Genomic DNA, 23,954 nt, shown 5'->3' with positions numbered 1-23,954 from the left:
TTAAGAAGAATGGATGGTTTTGACATTAAAATGGGCACTCTAGGTGTTTTCCTGGCCCCCACTCACTGCCGACTATGCTGCCCCATTGACTTGCATTGGGTTTCGTGTTTCGGTCGATCCCGACTTTACGTCATAATCGGCCGATTTCACTCGACCCGACTTTTGAGATAGTCGGGTTTCGCGAAACCCGGCTCGACTCTAAAAAGGTCAAGGTCGCTCAACTCTAATCCTGAGGGTTTCAGCATGACAGCTTGAGGAATTCAGCATGAATTTGATATATCCTGGTGTGTCACAGTTATCTCTTATCTGCATGTGTTTTTTTACTTCTGAAATGATTGCTTTAAAGTAGTCTGTTGTTGAGCGTTGAAGGTGAGAATGCAGTTCTTCAATCGTCACAAGAGTCTGGCCTTTCCATTAGGCCTGAGATAGAAGGTGTGGCCTTTAGATTTTCAGAGTGGTCATCCCAGTGCCCTGATGTAGAAGCCTCTTTAGCTTTAGCTTTTTGTTGAGATCATTGCGATTTGGGGGACATGTTGTGAATAGGAGATGAGATTTCTGCTGTGTTGCTAGCGTCCTTTGTAGATGCAGGAGTCTCCGAAGTGATTTGCAGACCTGCTGCAGGTGCACTGGAGACATGGATAGACAGAATAGTCCTTGAGGATATTCATCTTGGAGTGAGTAAGTCTCCTTTTTGAGGGATATCAGGAATCAAATGGAAATCCTCCAGTGTGTTAGAGCCAGTTGCTGAAGAATGAACAGAAACAGCTTTTTTCCCTGAGATCTTGCTCTCCATCGAAGCTAGTAGAGAGTTGGTTCTAAGGCTACTCTGAGTGCTCATCTCACATTTTCATCTCTAATTCTTTGAGTTGCTCCTATCCTGGTTGACACCGGAGCCTCAGGTCCTCAGCTGGAGTTGTCCCAACGCTGGATAAGGAAGGAAATCTCACCTGGTTCGGGCTGGGTGAGCAGGCGCAAGACAACAACTTCAAACCTTTGGTTGGTAGGACTCGATGTCAGCGGCGTCGCAGTGCACAGCGCGGAGGAGGGGCAGGCATTCTGGGAGTGAGGCGGCTGTGGCATCTCCGTGGTTTGATGGGGATTAAGACTGAAGGGTTCAGAGCTCACAAATGTGTGTCCAGCTCTCAATAGTCAGGTTGATCTCCACCTCACAGCATTTTATACTATTGGCCAGTGAAAAATAAATAATTATATTTATACCACCAACATGTTGTTTTAGGGTTAATAAGAAAAATAGACCTGACAGTTTGTTGTGCAAATTCTCCCTAGTGTGCCCATACCCTACATGTTGGAACTACTTTTCAGTACAGTGGAAAGCTCAGAAGGGAAAGAACAGATTTTGCTGTTATGGTATGCAGGCTCCATGACTCAGTGGGAAAGCCCCTGAGGTTTCAGAACAGCAGAACCCCCCCATAAGTGACCCAATTTTACAAACAACCCCTATAATTTAATAAATCTAAGAGTGCACTGATCATATTGACACCATGGGTGTGTCACAAAATGTTATACCATTGGGCAGTGAAGAAAAAATAATTACATTTTTAGCACAAAAAAATTGTTTTAGCCTCAGATTTTACATTTTGCTCAATGTGTAAAATGTGTAAAAAATGGTACCAAAATTTCTCACACAATTTCCACTGAACGTAACCTGTTGTGAATTCCGCTCTTGGGCTCCCTCCGGTGGTTGTAAGTGGCACTTTTGTGAGTTCTGCTCTTGGGCTCCCTCCGGTAGTTTTAAGTGGAATGGCTGCTCCTTGGATTTTGCAGTTAGCAGCTGCTTCCACTGATTGTCTATTCTGCTCGGCTATTTAGCCTGGCTCTTTCCTTCAGCTTGTGCCACTTGTCAATGGTTCCTGGTTGTATTCACATCTCTTTGGATTTCCCTGTTATCCTGACGAGTTCAGCAAAGTTAAGTCCTTGCTTGCTCTTTTCTGTCCACAGGTTGTGGACTTATCCGTTCTGTGCTTTCTATGTTTGTCCAGCTTGTCAGTATGAATTAATTCAGTGTAGCTGCAAGCTCTGGGAAACAGATTTACCCTCCACACCTTTAGTCAGGTGTGGAGATTTTTGTAAACTCTGTGTGGATTTTTTGTAGTGTTTTATACTGACCGTACAGTATTCCATCCTGTACTATCTATCTAGCTAGACTGGCCTCCTGTGCTCATCCTGGTTTCATTCTGTGTATGTCTTTTCCCTCTCCACTCACAGTCATTACTTGTGGGGGGCTATCTATCCTTTGGGGATTTTCTCTGAGGCAAGATAGTTTTCCTGTTTCTATCTTTGGGGGTAGTTAGATCTTAGGCTGTGATGAGGTGCCTAGGGAGTGTCAGGAGCATCCCACGGCTACTTCTAGTGTTGTGTTGAGCTTAGGGACTGCGGTCAGTACAGGTACCACTTCCTTTTGAGCTCGTCCCATGTTGCTCCTAAACCACCAGATCACAACAGTACAAGTGGCCAAAAATGAATTAAATGCATCTCAAAAGAAGGAAAAAAGTCTAAGCCATTTTTTTTTCTGTGCTCTATTTTGTCTTTTTTTTTCCTTTTGATCTCTGGGTGGTTCAGGATTTATGCTCTGTCATGGATGTTCAGGGTTTGTTTTCTCGTGTGGATCAACTTGCTGCAAGAGTACAGAGTATTCAAGATTATGTTGTCCAGACTCCGGCTTTGGAGCCTAGAATTCCTACTCCTGATTTGTTTTTTGGGGACAGATCCAAGTTTTTGAACTTTAAAAATAACTGCAAATTGTTTTTTGCTTTGAAACCCTGTTCTTCTGGTGATCCCATTCAGCAAGTTAAAATCATCATATCCTTGCTGCGTGGTGACCCTCAGGACTGGGCATTCTCCCTTGAATCAGGGGATCCGGCATTGCTGAAAGTAGACGCATTTTTTCAAGCGCTCGGATTATTGTATGACGAACCTAATTCTGTGGATCATGCAGAAAAAACCCTGTTGGGCCTGTGTCAAGGTCAGGAAGCGGCAGAATTATACTGCCAGAAATTTAGGAAATGGTCTGTGCTCACTAAATGGAATGAGGATGCTCTGGCTGCTATTTTCAGAAAAGGTCTTTCTGAAGCCCTTAAAGATGTTATGGTGGGCTTCCCTAAACCTACTGGTTTGAGCGAATCTATGTCTCTAGCCATTCAGATTGATCGGCGTCTGCGCGAGCGCAAAGCTATGCACCATATGGCAGTGTCCTCTGAGCAGAGTCCTGAACCTATGCAATGTGATAGGATTTTGACTAGAACAGAACGGCAGGAATTCAGACGTCAGAATAGGCTGTGTTTTTACTGTGGTGATTCTGCTCATGTTATTTCTGATTGCCCTAAACGTACTAGGAGGGTCGCTAGGTCTGTTACCATGAGTACTGTACAGCCTAAATTTCTTTTATCTGTGACCCTGATTTGCTCATTGTCGTCCTTTTCTGTCATGGCATTTGTGGATTCAGGCGCTGCCCTGAACTTAATAGACTTAGAATTCGCCAGGCGCTGTGGTTTTTCCTTGCAGCCTTTGCAGAGCCCTATTCCTTTGAGGGGCATTGATGCTACACCATTGGCCAAGGATAAACCTCAGTACTGGACGCAGATGACCATGTACATGGCTCCAGCACATCTGGAAAATTGCCGTTTTCTGGTGTTGCATAACCTGCATGATGTTGTTGTACTGGGTTTTCCATGGTTACAGGAACATAATCCGGTGCTGGATTGGAAAAATATGTCTGTGACTAGTTGGGGTTGTCAAGGGGTACATAGTGACGTTCCTTTGATGTCAATTTCCTCTTCCCCCTCTTCTGAGGTCCCTGAGTTTTTGTCGGATTTCCAGGATGTATTTGATGAGCCCAAGCCCAGTTCCCTTCCTCCACATAGGGACTGTGATTGTGCTATTAACTTGATTCCTGGTTGTAAGTTCCCTAAGGGCCGACTTTTCAATCTGTCGGTGCCAGAGCATGCCGCCATGTGGAGCTATGTTAAGGAATCTTTGGAGAAGGGGCATATTCGGCCGTCTTCGTCACCATTGGGAGCGGGTTTCTTTTTTGTTGCTAAGAAGGATGGCTCCTTGAGACCCTGTATAGATTATCGTCTTCTTAATAAGATCACGGTCAAATTCCAATACCCCTTGCCTTTGCTTTCTGATTTGTTTGCTCAGATTAAGGGGGCTAGTTGGTTTACTAAGATTGACCTCCGAGGGGCATATAATCTTGTTCGTATTAAACAGGGTGACGAATGGAAAACTGCATTTAATACGCCCGAAGGCCATTTTGAATACCCTGTGATGCCATTCAGGCTCTCTAATGCTCCATCTGTGTTCCAATCCTTCATGCATGATATTTTCCGCAATTATCTTGATAAATTCATGGTTGTATATTTGGATGATATTTTGATTTTTTCCGATGATTGGGAGTCTCATGTGAAGCAGGTCAGGATGGTATTCCAGATCCTTCGAGATAATGCTTTATTTATGAAGGGGTCTAAGTGCCTATTCAGAGTTCAGAAGGTCTCTTTTTTGGGTTGCTTTTGCCTTTGTCGGTCCCTGAGAGGCCCTGGACGCATATTTCCATGGATTTTATTTCAGATCTTCCTGTTTCCCAGAAGATGTCTGTTATCTGGGTTGTTTGTGACAGGTTCTCTAAAATGGTCCATCTGGTACCTTTGCCTAAGTTGCCTTCCTCCTCAGATTTGGTTCCATTGTTTTTTCAGCATGTGGTTCGTTTGCATGGCATTCCGGAGAATATTGTGTCTGCCAGAGGTTCTCAGTTTGTCTCTAGGTTTTGGCGGGCCTTTTGTGCTAGGATGGGCATTGATTTGTCTTTTTCTTTGGCGTTTCATCCTCAGACTAATGGCCAAACTGAGCGAACTAATCAGACTTTGGAGACCTATTTGAGATGCTTTGTGTCTGCTGATCAGGATGATTGGGTGGCTTTCTTGCCGTTGGCCGAGTTTGCCCTTAATAATCGGGCTAGTTCGGCTGCTTTGGTTTCACCTTTCTTTTGTAATTTTGGTTTTCATCCTCGTTTTTCTTCTGGGCAGGTTGAGCCTTCTGATTGTCCTGGTGTGGATTCTGTGGTGGACAGGCTGCAGCAAATTTGGACTCGTGGTGGACAATTTGACGTTGTCTCAGGAAAGGGCTCAACGTTTTGCTAACCACCGTCGGTGTGTTGGTCCCCGGCTTTGTGTGGGGGATTTGGTTTGGTTGTCTTCTCGTCATGTTCCTATGAAGGTTTCTTCCCCTAAGTTTAAGCCTCGGTTTATTGGTCCTTATAAGATTTCTGAAATTATCAATCCGGTGTCTTTTCGTTTGGCTCTTCCAGCCTCTTTTGCCATTCATAATGTTTTCCATAGATCTTTGTTGCGGAGATATGTGGTGCCCTTTTTTCCCTCAGTTGATCCTCCTGCCCCGGTGTTGGTTGAGGGAGAGTTGGAATATGAGGTTGAGAAAATTTTGGATTCTCGTTTTTTGAGGTGGAGGCTTCAGTATCTTGTCAAGTGGAAGGGTTATGGCCAGGAGGATAATTCTTGGGTTGTTGCCTCCGATGTCCATGCCGCCGATTTGGTTCGTGCTTTTCACTTGGCTCGTCCTGATCGGCCTGGGGACTCTGGTGAGGGTTCGGTAACCCCTCCTCAAGGGGGGGGGGGTACTGTTGTGAATTCCGCTCTTGGGCTCCCTCCGGTGGTTGTAAGTGGCACTTTTGTGAGTTCTGCTCTTGGGCTCCCTCCGGTGGTTTTAAGTGGAATGGCTGCTCCTTGGATTTGGCAGTCAGCAGCTGCTTCCACTGATTGTCTATTCTGCTCGGCTATTTAGCCTGGCTCTTTCCTTCAGCTTGTGCCACTTGTTAATGGTTCCTGGTTGGATTCACATCTCTTTGATTTTCCCTGTTATCCTGACCAGTTCAGCAAAGTTAAGTCCTTGCTTGCTCTTTTCTGTCCACAGGTTGTGGACTTATCCGTTCCGTGCTTTCTATGTTTGTCCAGCTTGTCAGTATGAATTAATTCAGTGTAGCTGGAAGCTCTGGGAAGCAGATTTACCCTCCACACCTTTAGTCAGGTGTGGAGATTTTTGTAAACTCTGTGTGGATTTTTTGTAGTGTTTTATACTGACCGTACAGTATTCCATCCTGTCCTATCTATCTAGCTAGACTGGGCTCCTGTGCTCATCCTGGTTTCATTCTGTGTATGTCTTTTCCCTCTCCACTCACAGTCATTACTTGTGGGGGGCTATCTATCCTTTGGGGATTTTCTCTGAGGCAAGATAGTTTTCCTGTTTCTATCTTTGGGGGTAGTTAGATCTTAGGCTGTGACGAGGTGCCTAGGGAGTGTCAGGAGCATCCCACGGCTACTTCCAGGCGCGGACTGGCCCAGGTGGCAGGAATGCATATGCCCCCTGGCCGGTGTCTATGCAGCTGCACAGGGCCGCTGGAGGACTAGCAGTAGCAGTGATTGCAATACATAGCGCCACATTTAGTGCGCGGTGGCGTCATCCCACCAGCAGCCGACATGTAGGCTGCAGGGGTATGTGATGAGCAGGTTCCTGTTCGGCGCTGCCACCCTGAGGGAGAGAGCCAGCAGCAATCAAGATGAAAGGTCAGCGACTCAGCATACCTCCTGTGTGTGCACGGAGCTCCGGCTTCTCCTGCTCTTATCTGCTATCTTGGCAGAGAAGGAGAGACGGGGAGGTGCCCGGACAGTGCAGAGCTGTGAGTAGGAGAAACTGAAGAGCTGCACATGGACATCAGCCGCCCCTCACCACAGAGGAGTGTGTGATGTGTGTATGAGCCTGGTATCTGGTGTGTTGTGTATGTGATGGCTGCATGCATGTGTGTGATGGCTGCATGCATGTGTGTGATGGCTGCATGCATGTGTGTGATGGCTGCATGCATGTGTGTGATGGCTGCATGCATGTGTGTGATGGCTGCATGCATGTGTGTGTGATGGCTGCATGCATGTGTGTGTGATGGCTGCATGCATGTGTGTGTGATGGCTGCATGCATGTGTGTGTGATGGCTGCATGCATGTGTGTGATGGCTGCGTGACCAGGGGCGGATTATAAGAGGGTCAATATAGGCGGTAGCCCAGGGCCAAGTGGTGTGGGGGGGGGCCCTGGGCTACCGCACAGATTGCCCGCCGCCATCAGAGCATTACAGCCTGTGCCCTGACTGGCGTATCATATATGGGCCCGGTTGGCAGAGAGAGGGGGCCCACATCGGGCCCCGTCTCATCTGCTCACCGGGCCCCTACCGGCGCTGTGGCGGTTTCCTATTGACGTGCGGGCGCGTGCCCGCACATCAATAGTTAACAACAGCCGCCAGCCAATTGGAGGCTGGCAGCTGAAGTCGGCCGCAGGCGCACGCGCAGCGCACACGTCGCCGGCGTCTGACGTCATTGTCAGTCGCCGGCGAATGCGCGCTGCTGGAGGGAGCTCGCCGCCTGGAGCGCTGGTAAGGTGAGGAGAACTCAGTTTGTTGATTGCTGGACACACTGGGGAAATGCTGGACACACTGGAGCAGATTGCTGGACACACTGGGGGTAAAATGCTGACCACACTGAGGCAGATTGCTAGACATACTGGGGCAGATTGCTGGACACACTGGGGTCAATGCTGGACACTCTGGGGCAGATTGCTGGACACTGGGGCAGATTGCTGGACACTGGGGCAATATGCTGGACACTGGGGCAATATGCTGGACACTGGGGCAATGCTGGACACTCGGGCAGATTGCTGGACACACTGGGGGCAATATGCTGGAGTCAGACACTGGGGCAGATTGCTGGACACACTGGAGCAGATGATTGCTGGACACACTGTCTGGGGGCAATGCTGGACATACTGGGGCAGATTGCTGGACACACTGGGGGCAATATGCTGAACACTCTGGGGCAATATGCTGGACATACTGGGGCAGATTGCTGGACACTGGGGCAATATGCTGGACATACTGGGACAGATTGCTGGACACACTGGGGTTAATATGCTGGACACACTGGGGCAGATTGCTGGACACACTGTCTGGGGGCAATGCTGGACACTCTGGGGCAGATTGCTGGACACACTGGGGGCAATATGCTGTACATACTGGGGGTAATATGCTGGACACACTGGGGGTAATATGCTGGACACACTGGGGCAGATTGCTGGACACACTGGGGGTAATATGCTGGACACACTGGGGTAGATTGCTGGACACACTGGGGGCAATATGCTGGAGTCAGACACTGGGGCAGATTGCTGGACACACTGTCTGGGGGCAATATGCTGTACATACTGGGACAGATTGCTGGACACACTGGGGGTAATATGTTGGACACACTGGGGGTAATATGCTGGACACACTGGGGCAGATTGCTGGACACACTGGGGCAGATTGCTGGACACACTGGGGCAATATGCTGGACATACTGGGGCAGATTGCTGGACACACTGGGGGTAATATGCTGGACACACTGGGGCAGATTGCTGGACATACTGGGGCAGATTGCTGGAAACATTGGGGGCAATGCTGGACACACTGGGGGTAATATGCTGGACACACTGGGGGTAATATGCTGGACACACTGGGGGTAATATGCTGGACACACTGGGGGTAATATGCTGGACACACTGGGGCAGATTGCTGGACACTGGGGCAATATGCTGGACATACTGGGGTTAATATGCTGGACATACTGGGGTTAATATGCTGGACATACTGGGGTTAATATGCTGGACACACTGGGGGTAATATGCTGGACACACTGGGGTAATATGCTGGACACACTGGGGCAGATTGCTGGACACACTGGGGGCAGGAATGGAGGCATGGGCAGAATGTAGATACGGGGCATGATTGGAGACACGGGGCAGAATGAAAGACATGGGGCAGGATTGGATTATGGGGCAGGATGGGGAGATCATATGGAGTAGAATGGATACTCATGAGGGCAGGATGCGAGAACATATGACTGGAGCCAGGAATGAGATATACGGGGCCAGGATGGGGAATATTATTACCATAGGGGCTAATTAAGGGATATTATTACTGCAGTGATGTATTTTTTTTATTTTTTTTGAGTATACTGTTTTAAATGGGGGGCGCGGTCCTGTTACTGTGCAGAGTGACACTATGCCACCTTTTTTTATTCATGTGGTGTTGTGTAGAAGTTGTGAAAAATTAAGTAATGTGTTCTGCAAGCGGAGCTTGAGATAACTGTTATTTCTTGCAGAAACGAGTCCTGGCTGGAAGAAATGATGGCAGTCTGTGCTGGATGAAAGATGAAGGAGTTCACCTAGAGACATCACTGGTGAGTCAGTGTTACCTTTACACTGACACTATACACTGTATACTATATACAGAGGTCCTGTGTACAATGTCATCAGTGATCACTGTATTACCTATACATTATATACAGAGCTCCTGTGTATAATACCACCAGTGATCACTGTATTACCTATACATTATATACAGAGGTCCTTTGTACAATGTCACCAATGATCTCTGTATTACCTCTACAAAGACACTGCATACTAAGTACAGATCTCCTGTGAATACTGGCACTTATGGTGATAGTATTATGTTTTTTTTTGTTTTTTTTTATTACTGATCAGTATTGTACTATTCAGTCACTATGTGGTGGTAATATGTGGTCTGGAAATGGTGTTGTGGTATTTGTCCCTTGTGTGTGCTATTTGGTCACCAAGTGGTGGTAATATGTGGTGTTGACATGGTGCGGTGGTATTTGTTCCTTGTATGTGATATTATTCGATCACTGTGGTTGTAATTTGTGGTCTGGTCATGGTGCGGTGGTATTTGTTCCTTGTATGTGATATTGGTCAAAATATTCCTAAATTGTATTGCATATTTTAACAAAAATTTTATAGGTTACAGTAGAGTAGGGCACGGCCATTTTTCTGGAATAATCTGGTTCAGGTATATCATGACACCCGTCACATGACCCCCGTCACATGACTCCCGTCACATGACCGAGGGGGCCCACAGTGTCTGAACAGCCCGGGGCCCTGGCTACCCTTAATCCACCCCTGGCTGCCTGTGTGTGTGATGGCTGCCTGTGTGTGTGATGGCTGCCTGTGTGTGTGATGGCTGCGTGTGTGTGATGCATTTGTGTCAGAGTTGCGTGTGTGTGATGGCTGCGTGTGTGATGCATTTGTGTCAGAGCTGTATGTGTGTGAGCTGCTTGTGTGTGTGTGAGCTGCGTGTGTGTGAGCTGCATGCGTGTGTGTGAGCTGCGTGCGTGTATGTCATTATATAGTGGGGCTGTGCGTGTGTGTGTGTCATTATACAGTGGGGCTGTACGTGTGTGTCATTTTACAGTGGTGCTGTGCGTATGTGTCATTATACAGTGGGGCTGTGCGTGTGTCATTACACAGTGGGGCTGTGCGTGTGTCATTACACAGTGTGGCTGTGCGTGTGTGTCATTACACAGTTGGGCTGTGCGTGTGTGTCATTATACAGTGGGGCTGTGCGTGTGTGTAATTATGCAGTGGGGCTGTGCGTGTGTCTGTCATTATACAGTGGGGCTGTGTGTGTATGTATCATTGATGCATTCACTCTGTGTCATTCTATGTGACTGCAGACTTGTGCATCTCACATTGCTCGCAGAGCTGTGGTTATTTGGCGTGTGTCTGGCTGCAAGTTTGTGATTTGCATACATGCGGTCACATGCCGACAAGACTTGCATGGCGAATGCAACTGTATTGAACAAGGCCCAAAGCAGTCTAGTCGAAATGTGGCTGGGAATATATATATTGCATGATTGTGGTCACAAGACCACCTGTTGCCGGCGCCAGAGAATCCTCATAACGCACAGTGCGCACGATATGAGGATTCACACATAGTGACTGTAGACATGTAGCATTAGATCCGACAACCCCTTTAAGGATGAGCCGCTCCTCATGGGCCACTGCTGTGTGCTTGCCCCCCAGGCCAAAATTTGCCAGTCAGCCCCTGGCTACTTCTAGTGTTGTGTTGAGCTTAGGGACTGCGGTCAGTACAGGTACCACTTCCTTTTGAGCTCGTCCCATGTTGCTCCTACACCACCAGATCATAACAGTAACCCATGTGTGAAAATACATCAAAAGAAAGGGTGCTCTATGTGAAGCATGTCACAATATGGTGGTTGTGCATGTCGGGCACAATGCTGATGCTAATCGGTGAATGACAGCAGTCGTGGAGCGCAGCAGGACCTTAAGTCTGCTCCTCGTGTCCTGCTCAGGAGCCATGATACAGTGAAAAATTATGAAAGATGGGTGATAGAAATTAGTCAACCCACAATGCGTTTCAGGGACCATCTGTCCCCTTCATCATCATCCCTGAAACGTGTTGTGTGTTGAATAAATCCACATTTCTTATCTAACCTGGGTGTTTCCTGACTCAGAGCTTGGCGCCCTGTGGATTTCCAACACCCACCTTTCATCACGATTCACAATACTCCTTATTGCTTAGCCACATGTGGTACTCGGGACGGTAGGAGTGCTATTTGACTCTTCTAAAATAAATTATAGTAGAATAGTTTGTGGACTCAATACAGAGCCTCTAAGTTCCAGAAGAGCAGAATCCCCTCTGATATGACCCCATTTTGGAAACTACACCCCTTTGAGAATTTACATACAGGTGTAGTGATGATTTTTACATCATGGGTGTGTTCCAAAAATAAGCAGAAGTGGATGTTGCCATTGAAGTGTCCATATATTGTAGAGTCCGTACATTGTAGTGCCAATACATTATGCCCAGTTTGTGCTTCTGGAGAAATGGACCATATAAATTAAATGGCCACTTATTGCTATAGAAATGTCAAATATGTGCATGCTAAATGTGGTTAATGCACACTGTGGGGCTCAGAAGGGAGGGGGCATTTGGATTTAGAAGCATAGAATTCGGCATATTACTTTTGACGAGCAAGAATCCATGGTGCTTTTCCAGAGTCTTTGTGCTACCAGTAATGTGGAAGCCCCCTATATTTCCATTGACAGATTATGGAAATATAGTTGGCTCTTTTTTGTGTGGATTGAGTTGAAGCTTTTATTTGGAACATTTTACATAACATTTTGGATCAAATTTATCCTTAGCTTTACGTTGAGTATTTACAGTGGGGATTCCATCTAAATCTTCGATTCGATTCAGATGAAGCCCTAGAGGGATCCATTCATGATAATGAGATAATGAACTCAGTCTGGCCTCTGTACAGTGGTCCCCTTTTTAGAGGTGCACAAAACTGTGCAGACCACGTTTTTATGAACGCTTAAAAAGATGATCACCACTGGTCATAGGCCAGACCGCATCCACAGTGTCTCCATCTGCCTCATTATAGGGAATCTTCCCTTATGGGTTCCGTCTGAATAACATATTTCAGAGATTTACATGGAAACCCCAATGTAAGAGCAGGCTAAATATGATCTGAGACTTACTTCGATCTTTTGGAGGCAGAATGAACAAATTGGCAGCAGGTCAAGAATTTGTTCTATTTACTTTTAACACCGTTTCTAATGCAGTATGTGATAACATGACTTTATTCTTTGGGTACATGCGATTACTGCAATACCAGATTTATATCAATTTTTTTGTTTGGCTGCTATCACATACTAGAAAACTCTGTTTTTAGCAAAAAAAGTTTTTGCATTGCTAGATTTTGAGAGCTATTTCTCTATATTTCTGCTGACAGTCATTTGAGGGCTCGCTTTTCGCTGGAAGAGATGACTTTTTTATTGGTAGCATTTTCAGGCACATAACATTTTTTGCTCACTTTCCATTCTGATTATTGGGAGGCAGAGTGAACAAAAACCAGCAATTCAGGTATTGTTTTTTTTTGGTTTTTCTTTATGATGTTCACCATGTGGTAAAACTGATAAGGCAGCTTGATTCTCCGGGTCAGTACGAATACAGCGATACCACATTTGTATAGTTTTTTTTAAAGTTTTGGTGCTTTTACACAATAAAAACTATTTTACAGAAAAACAGCTATTTTTGCATCGCTGTATTCTGAGAGCTATACCTTTTTTTTCTCCTCTAAAGGAGCTGTATGGCAGCTTGTTTTTTGACAGACAAGAAAACATTTTCATAAATACCACAATTTATTATGTGAATTTACACAAGGCATTTTATTCCGCTTGTTGTTTGGTAGTATGATGAAAAAGCAAAAAAAAAGGGAAGAAGCCAGCACTGCTTATGGTCAGAACGCAATAACTGAAGTGCAATTGCACATAAATTCTAACTGTATTTCAAATATGAGACATGAGTATGATGAAAAAGCATCATTTTTTGTCACTTTTTTTTTCACAGTGTTCACTGAACAGGTTAACTAATGTGACAGTTTTATAGATCAGATTGTTCTGGACGCAGCATTACCAAATGTGTGCTTTTTTTAGTTTATTTTTGCTTTTTTCATAAATATACATATTTACTGGTATAATATTTTTTTCATTTTGTGATACATATATATTTTTTAAACTATTTTACAATTTTTTTTTTCTTAATCCCTCTATGGGACTTTAGCTTTTATTACTCTGATCGCTGGTATAATGCATTGCAACGTACTAACACTTCCATGCATTATACCTATGGTAGCTGGCTGACACCTTGGGTTGCCATAGCAACAATCAGGTTCCGATCCCAGCCTCCTAAATGCTATATTAGTGATGAGCGAATATACTCGTTACTCGAGATTTCCCGAGCACGCTCGGGTGTCCTCCGAGTATTTTTTAGTGCTCGGAGATTTAGTTTTCATCGCCTCAGCCTGGTTGCTAGGGAATCCCCACATGTAATCAAGCTGGCTAATAGCTGTTAATCATTCAGCTGCGGCCAGGGTACCAGCAACAGGTTGTGATGTGGTCCGGCCGGCCTAGAGGCAATGATGAATCCCCCTCCGAGGTGAGGTCCGTAAGCCTTCCTGCTCATGCTCGTATGCGAGGTCCTTGCTGCCTGTGACTTCCTGACAAAGTCCTCTCTCTCCTGTCCTGGGACAGTAACCTGTATGGTGTGCAGTGCACACCTTTTTACAGGGTCTCTACCACGACCCGGGCTCTCCGTGTACTGCTTCACCTTCAGGTATGGGTGCAGGCAAAACACATGCCCGGTTCCTGCGCTTAAGCTCAGAGGGTGCCCGGTCACAGTTCCCCTCTAAGCTCCTTCCTTCTCCTTTGCTTTGTTCCTCCGATGCTCACTAACAGGCAACCGTTCAGGTTCTCTTCCGTCCTGGAGCTGCAGCTCACACATGGCTGCACGGTCCCACTCTCTGTTCTCTCCTCTCCTTCAGACTTTCTTCTCTCTTGGTCTCCCTGGACCAACTGTCTAACTCCTCCTCCAGACCAGAATACATATATCTGGGGGAAGCTCCCCTGAGCTCCCCCTTCTGGCCTGGATTCAGAATGTGTTGCATGTAGGTGTTTTACCTGATAAAGGGAATCCTCCTTGCCTCCAAGCATGACATTACCCTCCCCAAAAGGAAGGCAACATCACTGTAACAACCGGTTACCTGGGGTGTTACACAATTCCTTGTAATGCACAGTGTTGAAATCCACAACCATGTCCGCTACAAAATCTGTAGGTAACACAATATTTTTGTAACAGAATTTTAGGCAAAACCACACCAGAGGAATGTGAAGCGTGAGCAGAGTTTTATAACTGATTTTTACTGCTGACATTCTAAATTCTGTCAAATGGAGCACAGAATTTCCCGGCATCTTTCTAGCAGTCAGATTTTTATTTTTGCATTTTATCAACCTTTAATTTTCTGTAAATTGCCTTAAAATAGATAAATGAACTTACACCTTCTTTGTCTATTTTACATTCCTTGGAATTTCTGCTCAGAAAATTAGATTTTGAACAGTTTGTTTGTCTTAAAATAAACTGTATTTGGTATTGCCATCCATACACCACCTGAAAATATTGAGAAAGAGAAATGTCTTTAGATAATTAGTGCATACATTTTATAATTAATCAGAAAATAAGAAGTTTTCCAATTTTGCTTAAAAATTCTGTAGATGAGCATATACCTGTTTTGTAGGACAAAGCAAAATGATGTTTGCTAATTTTGAGTAGTTAAATCAGAAATAACCACTAGAGGATGCTAAAAACTCACTGATATTTTCTGATCTTCTATTGGTATCCTAACTAGCGGAAACAAATTTTTATTTACTCAGTTCATGCCATGACAATTCTTGTAAGGCTAGGTTCACACTTGCGTTGTGCAGTCCGTTCAACAAATCCGTTAAACGGACTGCACTAATGCAAGTGCCGACTTTGGCACTGCGCTAGCGCAGATGGAGCATCTGCTAGCTCCATCTGCGCTTGCAGTGCGCTAGCAGTGACGGACCCAGAAACGCTGCAACCCGCGTCTCGGGTAAATCACTCAATGATGGCACATCGCTAGCACACACCCATTGTGGGCGTGCGCTAGCGATGCGTTCGCCATTGCAAGTAATGGCGGCGTTAACGGACTACGTTACACCGCGTTATGCCGCGGTGTAACATAGTCCGTTAAACAGGTTCACACAATGCAGTGTGAACCCAGCCTAACTGTTTGCAGGGCATAACATACAATAGTAGAAAAGATTTAGCAATGGTCATATTGAGTGTCTGATTTGCTTTTGTTGGTTTTAGACTAATTGTGTCCCATGATTGGACAAAAAAATGCACTTAATTCTTTCCCAACTGAACATTTAAATGGTCAATCCTATCTTTATTGATGAGTATTGTTGGATAGTGCATGTAAATAGAAGCATGTTGGCAATTTCATGTTTATTACAGTTTGCAACGCTTCTTATTAACGTTATTAGATATTAACAATTATTTGTTTACAGCCTGTTGCCAAGTAGACTTACCACTGCTGCTGTCTCCTTTGGAAATACTGGACAGAAGCTGACCAGTTTCAAAACAGTGCTTACAAGTTCAAAAGAAAACAGCTTGTAAGCACTGCATATTGGTTGGTGTCCAAGACATTGAGCTGTTAAAAAAAAAGACTATTGGTAATATCTGAAGAACGACTGAAAATCTTAATAAACAATAAATTACAATATTTCTTGTATTTACAAGCATTATCCGAAAATACCCTTTCATAAAGATGGGAATAACCCTTTAAATAACTGTTTAACTGTGATAAGTGACTTTATTATCCAAATTTGCAGGTTAATAAAAATTTACATTACTATTTTTCTTTTTAACATTCTTGATTATAAGTGATTCTCGTTGAAGCTCAATATGCAGTAAGCCTAAAAATGGTTTTCCTTTCTATAATTGTAATTTGAGAAATATTGAGACTTATTGATAAAAAATGCTATGCTGCAGCACAGACACTTTGTCATAGACAAAAGGGTGCTGCTTCGTGTCCCATTATATATCCACAAGGAAACATGGAAAAATAGTGGTGACTCAATTTATACATGATACACCATTTTCACATTGTTCCTCATTCAGATAAGTACTAAGCAAGAAATTACATATGTACAGATATTTTCACACACTGCAGTAATGAACTACTAAAAAAACACAAAGAAAACACAGTATATTGGATTTTATAGATAGACATAAATTACAAAGATGGCAGCCAATCAGTGGCTGCTCATTAGATGCAGTGGTCACGTGTTCATGTCAGGAGATGAGTAAGGGACCTAATGGGAGCAAAAGAGTGCCACCGGACCAGGATATGGGTATAGATTTTTTTTTAAATTTATGCCGCATCCTAAGGCGATAAATAAGGGGTCGTCCAGCAGTAGATCACCCTTTAATAAAAAATGTTTCTTAATATGCCTGAACACAACACTTAGTGAAATTGAACTGTTTCCTACATACTTGTTTAAAAGCTCTAGTTTTCTGTGTCTTCATCTGCTTGTTTCCTCACTCTGCTCCTTAAACCTTCTCTCCTGTCTCCTCTTTATAAAATATAATAAACTGTGTAAATCTGACACCTCACTATGATGGCAATCCATCTTGTCTTGAATAAAATGGATTTGAGCTGTTTATCGGAGTGGATGGTAATTTCAGGAGGCGGGGGAGGAGTAGAAGTGTCTCTTAAATGGAGAAAAAAAGCAGATTTCTCTGATAAGGTATGCTAAAAAACTTTTACATTTACCAGTACTTAAGATGTAGTATACGAACCTGGCGTGTAGCATTCACAATAGACTCGAAATCAAGGTAGAATGGATAATTTGCATCTGTGTTTACTTGCTCTACAGTTGAATGAACAAAGCACAGCAATTCCTTGTTTTCCTTATCAATGGGATGGATACACCCAAGGCATGGGTATTCAACTGCTGTCACAGTAGACCACACTATTGCTAAAGGCAATCATTGACATTAACTTATTAGAACAGACACATAATAATAATTATAATCAGAATACTTTTAAACTGTATATACAGTATTGTTTCAGTATTGCCATAAATACTCTTTGCATAGCAGCAGATCAATTTCACCAAAGAAAATACAGTTGCAGTCCAAAGGAATATATCTAGTTGCATGCAATCTTGTGTAATACAGCACTCCCTATAATTAAAGCAAACCTGTCGGCAGGATTTTACTAAGTAAACTACAGAAACTGTCAGGTTAGCTCTACTATACTAATTAAAATGATAACTGGGGTGCATAAATCCTTCTTGTGGTTCCTGTGTTATCAGTGTTAGAAGTTTTCAGCTAATGATACCCCCATGTTCAGAGGTGGGCCTGTAGCAGAGTCTTATCTTCCTGCTCTAGGTCAGAGAAACCAAGAAGAGACCTGCCCACAGGCTGTCTTGAAGCACAAACATGTTCCTCATCATAGAGACAGACTGTTTGTGCTTCGTGGCAGGCCTGTGGGCAGGTCTTTCTTTGGTTTCTCTGGCTTAGAGCAGGTTAGACTCTGCCTACTGTCCCGCCTAGGAGCACGAATATCTCATTAACTGAAAACTTCTAACGCTGATTACTCAAGAACAACAAGATGGATTTCTTCACCCCAGGTATCATTTTAATCAGTTTAACACTGTCAACCTGACAGTGTCTGTAGTTTACTTAGCAAAATCCTGCTGACAGGTTCACTTTCATGTCAATCACTAGAGCTACTGTATGTAAAAAGAAAGAAAGTCAAAAGAAACTGCTGATTTTATCAGGACCTACCAATGATCTAATGTGTATAGGGGTCTACAGAATATCCCCTGGAACTGTATTTGCCAATAGGCGCAGGAAATCTTGAAATGACAGGTTGCGGAGAGCAACATCAGCAAGCAATGATGTATGGCATTGAATGGGTTAATGAAAGTGTCTCAGACTGATGAGTCACTTCTTTCTCCTTCCCCCTGGCTCTGTTACTTGTCAGCCTATCCCCTATCCCTCCTTTTTCTATCTGTTGTCCTCATCTTGGGTTGTCCCAATATTCAAAACCAATTAATTACCTTGTAGCTGTAGTGGGATGGGCATGTTGAATACGCCCCTTAAGAAGCATTCATGTAAAGTTGTACAGTGTAATTTGTAGTGTGTACTGTGTGATACATAATGTTATGTGATTTAAGTATAATGGCCACAAGATGGCAATAACGTTGTAATAATCTGCACATGTGGCGCCCCTGAGGGTCCAGTCGCCACAGAGGTACTGCACCTCACCCGAAGGTGTGGTACCCTGCACTCAGGTAAGGAGGGGACACCACCCAGTACCGACACACTAGCACCCAACACTAGACCTCTCCAGGCCAGGGAGGAACTAGATAGAAGGTGTGGGTGGAGAGAGAGACAGTTGTAAGGAGTTGTCATGGAAACAGGAGGGAGGAGTTAGTTGGAGAGTTAGACAGTTGGTGCTGGGGACTGGAGCTGAGAGCAGCTTGTCCCTGGACCAGAAGACAGTAGAAAGAGAGAAAGGAAAGACAGAAGAAACAGAAAGATAAGCTTCAGCGGAGGAGAGAAAGAAGGGGTCCTAGGGGCATGGGTAGTGAGAATTCCACCCGTGGGGCTCGCATCCACACCGACCGTAGTCGGGTGGAGGGACTAGGTTGCAGTAAGGGGACTGGCCCCAGACTAGTGGAGGAACTCAGGACTCAGCTAGCCAACCAGAGGCTACAGCATCTGTAAGTGCTACAGCCGCTTCCACATGTAATTGCCGAAAAGGCAGCTGCATAGGACTGAGGGGACCTAGAGTAAGTCGCCCGACAGGATCCGAGGCTGCTGGCTTGGGACACTGCGTGTGAAGGCGCAGGGCAGGAGAGGCGGGAGTCAGTGCGGTGAGCCGGTCAGGGAAGGAACATCTGAAGATAGTTCTGACACGGTGTACCCCAAATTACCTGAGAGCTGACTGGTCCACCAACCCGGAGGACACAGCACCCCGGCTGGGGAATGCAACTGGAGAACTGTGAGTAAAAAGTGTGGAAACTGCACTCTGCTGTGTCCTCGGATATATTTACTGCGTCACCTGCCTTGCACCACAACAACATTCACCATCTTTCACCTTTTAACTGCCCTGGGGCCTAGCTCTACCCATGGAGAGCTGTAACAACTCTGCTGCATCATCAACAGTCCCAGCGGTCTCTTTAAGCAGCGTCAGCTATCTCCCTATTGTGGAATACCATGGGTGGCATCATGAACAATCCCCTTAAGAACCATTGGACCTGGCCCGATTACCCCACGGCTCTAGCGGGTGCTCCAATTTGGTGTCACGAACAGGATTTCGTAAACCAGTGCCACCGGGTCCTGTGCCAGAGACTTTGTTGAAATGTGAAATCGCCACCATTACAGTGTCACACGGCGCGCTGGACAAGAGAGGCATGTCGTCATGGGTGGAACCTGGAAGAAAGGCGTGACAACCATGCCCGCCCATTGTAGATACTTCTATGCATGAAGAACATGTCAGTCAGCCATGGTGATCCGGCTCCTCGTCTGGGATGGCGGGAAGAGAAAGAAAAGGAAGGACCACCCACAAAGGAGAGAGTGGGAACAGCTCGTTTGTGCAACCAAGAACCCGACAAGAAATATGGTGAGCAATGGCTGCCTGGAGCGTGGGGTGGAAGCGATGGACTCCCCCATAATAATCAACATATACAGAAATAAACACTTGAAATAGATCATTCTGTTTATAATAGCCCTGTATAATATGAGTTTTACTTTTTGCATTGAAGAACTGAAATAAATTAACTTTTTGATGATATTTTAAATTTGATGCACCTGTATATCTGCCCAAATTCTTTATTTATGTTTGTTAGTTTTTACATTACTGATGATAAAAGCCAACTGTTATTTATGTGTGTTATTTATTAATGTGCACACTTTGGCTACATCCAGTTTAGATGACCTATAGCAATATAGGACTTTTAGATACAGTGGGGCAAAAAAGTATTTAGTCAGTCAGCAATAGTGCAAGTTCCACCACTTAAAAAGATGAGAGGCGTCTGTAATTTACATCATAGGTAGACCTCAACTATGGGAGACAAACTGAGAAAAAAAAATCCAGAAAATCACATTGTCTGTTTTTTTTATCATTTTATTTGCATATTATGGTGGAAAATAAGTATTTGGTCAGAAACAAACAATCAAGATTTCTGGCTCTCACAGACCTGTAACTTCTTATTTAAGAGTCTCCTCTTTCCTCCACTCATTACCTGTAGTAATGGCACCTGTTTAAACTTGTTATCAGTATAAAAAGACACCTGTGCACACCCTCAAACAGTCTGACTCCAAACTCCACTATGGTGAAGACCAAAGAGCTGTCAAAGGACACTAGAAACAAAATTGTAGCCCTGCACCAGGCTGGGAAGACTGAATCTGCAATAGCCAACCAGCTTGGAGTGAAGAAATCAACAGTGGGAGCAATAATTAGAAAATGGAAGACATACAAGACCACTGATAATCTCCCTCGATCTGGGGCTCCACGCAAAATCACACCACTTGGGGTCAGAATGATCACAAGAACGGTGAGCAAAAATCCCAGAACCACGCGGGGGGACCTAGTGAATGAACTGCAGAGAGCTGGGACCAATGTAACAAGGCCTACCATAAGTAACACACTACGCCACCATGGACTCAGATCCTGCAGTACCAGACGTTTCCCACTGCTTAAGCCAGTACATGTCCGGGCCCGTCTGAAGTTTGCTAGAGAGCATTTGGATGATCCAGAGGAGTTTTGGGAGAATGTCCTATGGTCTGATGAAACCAAACTGGAACTGTTTGGTAGAAACACAACTTGTCGTGTTTGGAGGAAAAAGAATACTGAGTTGCATCCATCAAACACCATACCTACTGTAAAGCATGGTGGTGGAAACATCATGCTTTGGGGCTGTTTCTCTGCAAAGGGGCCAGGACGACTGATCCGGGTACATGAAAGAATGAATGGGGCCATGTATCGTGATATTTTGAGTGCAAACCTCCTTCCATCAGCAAGGGCATTGAAGATGAAACGTGGCTGGGTCTTTCAACATGACAATGATCCAAAGCACACCGCCAGGGCAACGAAGGAGTGGCTTCGTAAGAAGCATTTCAAGGTCCTGGAGTGGCCTAGCCAGTCTCCAGATCTCAACCCTATAGAAAACCTTTGGAGGGAGTTGAAAGTCCGTGTTGCCAAGCGAAAAGCCAAAAACATCACTGCTCTAGAGGAGATCTGCATGGAGGAATGGGCCAACATACCAACAACAATGTGTGGCAACCTTGTGAAGACTTACAGAAAACATTTGACCTCTGTCATTGCCAACAAAGGATATATTACAAAGTATTGAGATGAAATTTTGTTTCTGACCAAATACTTATTTTCCACCATAATATGCAAATAAAATGATAAAAAAACAGACAATGTGATTTTCTGGATTTTTTTTTCTCAGTTTGTCTCCCATAGTTGAGGTCTACCTATGATGTAAATTACAGACGCCTCTCATCTTTTTAAGTGGTGGAACTTGCACTATTGCTGACTGACTAAATACTTTTTTGCCCCACTGTATTTACTCACCTTTCTATGAGACCATTGGGTCTCCACACAAGGGGTACTTTGTGTGAAATTTTTTCTATGTATGTGTGTGATTTTTGTGTATTTTTCAGTGTCTAGTATGTCAAGGGTGCACTAGGGCCATCAGGGCTACCGACGTTGAGCGTGGGCACCATCACGTCTACAACCAGTGTGCCAACATCCGCTGACAGGTAGGTTGATTTCATAGGACTCTTCTAGGGAGAGATTAGCCTTTTTTATATTAGGTTATTGTACTTATTCCCTGTTGGCCCGTATACTTTTGCATTGCACCATTTTTAAGAATTGATTTTTTTAAATATATCAATAAAAGTTAAATCTTAGAGCTCTTTTTTTCTGGAGGGTATATATACCAGAATGGTAGACATATCCACCTTGGAAGGGGCACATATATACCAGGATGGGGGACATATACTGTATACCAGGAAGGAGCCCAGGATTGGGGACATATATCAGAAATGGGCCCAAGATTTGGAACATATTTAGCAGGAAGAAACCCTGGATGGGGTCATATATACCAAGAAGCAACCCATAGTTACCATTACAGGGAAATGTATATCAGGAAGGGTACCAGGATCAGTGACATATATACCACGATGGGGGACATATACACTAACTGTGCTTTGGATGAAGGACATATGTATCAGAAAGGGGCCCAGGATGGGAGACATTAGTACATACTGGGAAACATTACTACATTGGGGGGCAACATGTATGTCATTAAAGGATTTAGAACACTACACGGACCCATACATCTGAGCAACATGCAGGAGGGGGCGGAGCAGGTCCAAATTTTGCACCGGGGCCTATCAGATTCTAATTATGTCATTGGCTACATTTACACATCTGTGTCAGTGTCAGTGTGTTGTCCAATATTTTTTCTGACAGAGCACAACCTATTGAATATGTCCTATTCTGATCCTCAAAATCGATTCAGAATAGGACCTATTCTGAGTCTCAGGGACCTCACAATTGAATCCTTGATTTTTACAGATGTGCGAATAGATTTATGAAACTCTTTGGATTTGTCACGATTCTGATGTCAGGTGTCTCGGGACCAGGAGCTCCTTCACTGTCCCTAATGCTAGGGGCACCCTAGCCTACCCTGTACTACTTCTGATAGTGAAGACGCTGGGGCCACGTACCTTGCCTTAGCTCCTGAATCTGTCCTCAGTCTGTACCCTTCCCTCACCCAGGAAAGAGGGGAGTAGTAGTGTACTGTAATACATCAACCAGACTAACAATGTAATACAAACAGGGTTAAAGGAAAATACCAATCATACAAATATACTCACACAAACAGAGGTAAACACAGGGGATTGGAGAATGGGGTAAAACCAAAGAAGGAGAAGGAAAGAAATTGGCACACAACCAAAACCTAGCAACAGTCTCAGATAAATCCACCAAACACCCTCACAAACAACAACAACAACAAACCACCACCTCCTAATGCTCTGGCACATCTGCCAGAAAGTTCACTTGCTCGCTGTCATCAGAAAGGTTCTGGGAGCTCTCAGCCACTGAACTCACTTCCATCAACCTCTGAAAATTTCTAATGACGCTTTCGCTGAAGTCAGTTAGGCGATGTGAGATCATTGATTGTGAACTCCCAGGACCTTTCAGATGGCACCACGAGTGTGTGAATTTTCTCAAGCTCATGATGATGTCATTGAGGTCAAATGAGTTCACCGCGAAACACTGAACAGTGGTAGTACACGCTGTTCAATGTCTCTGCTGGATGGAAGGCTGTATAGTCACATCATGCAACAATGTAGCTTGCCATCTAGATGTAGAAGAGCTAGACCCGTCGCTGGACAAATGGATTATTATCTTCTCAGCGAACGGGTAAAGAATATTGTTGTTTATTATTTAATTTTCTTACAGGGGACATTGGCTTCAGTGGAATGGGCGATGATGTAAATATGGTTTAATTAAGATTAGTCTGTGTCATTATTTCAATTAGAGGACTTTATTCTGGATGTTTGTGTTTTTATACAATATGACTAGAGTTGAGCGACCTTGACCTTTTTAGAGTCGAGCCGGGTTTCGCGA

At 44.5% G+C, this 23,954-nt stretch overlaps 1 protein-coding gene across 2 annotated transcripts in view; it reads right to left on the bottom strand.

The window, feature by feature from the left end:
• KNG1 (kininogen 1) overlaps positions 1-23,954 on the bottom strand; it is a 196,996-nt gene that overhangs the window by 107,413 nt on the left and 65,629 nt on the right. For both annotated transcript variants that reach the window (XM_069727230.1, XM_069727233.1), the window contains exons 4-5: positions 17,093-17,271; positions 14,765-14,875 (exon numbers count right to left, since the gene is read on the bottom strand). In XM_069727230.1, coding sequence (XP_069583331.1) covers positions 14,765-14,875; positions 17,093-17,271 — 290 coding nt within the window. The remainder of the gene's footprint in view (positions 1-14,764; positions 14,876-17,092; positions 17,272-23,954) is intronic.

Source organism: Ranitomeya imitator, chromosome 5 (assembly GCF_032444005.1).
Source record: "Ranitomeya imitator isolate aRanImi1 chromosome 5, aRanImi1.pri, whole genome shotgun sequence".
Taxonomy (NCBI): domain Eukaryota; kingdom Metazoa; phylum Chordata; class Amphibia; order Anura; family Dendrobatidae; genus Ranitomeya; species Ranitomeya imitator.
The sequence above is the reverse complement of the archived record's forward strand: the minus strand, read 5'-3'. Positions and strand labels throughout refer to the sequence as shown.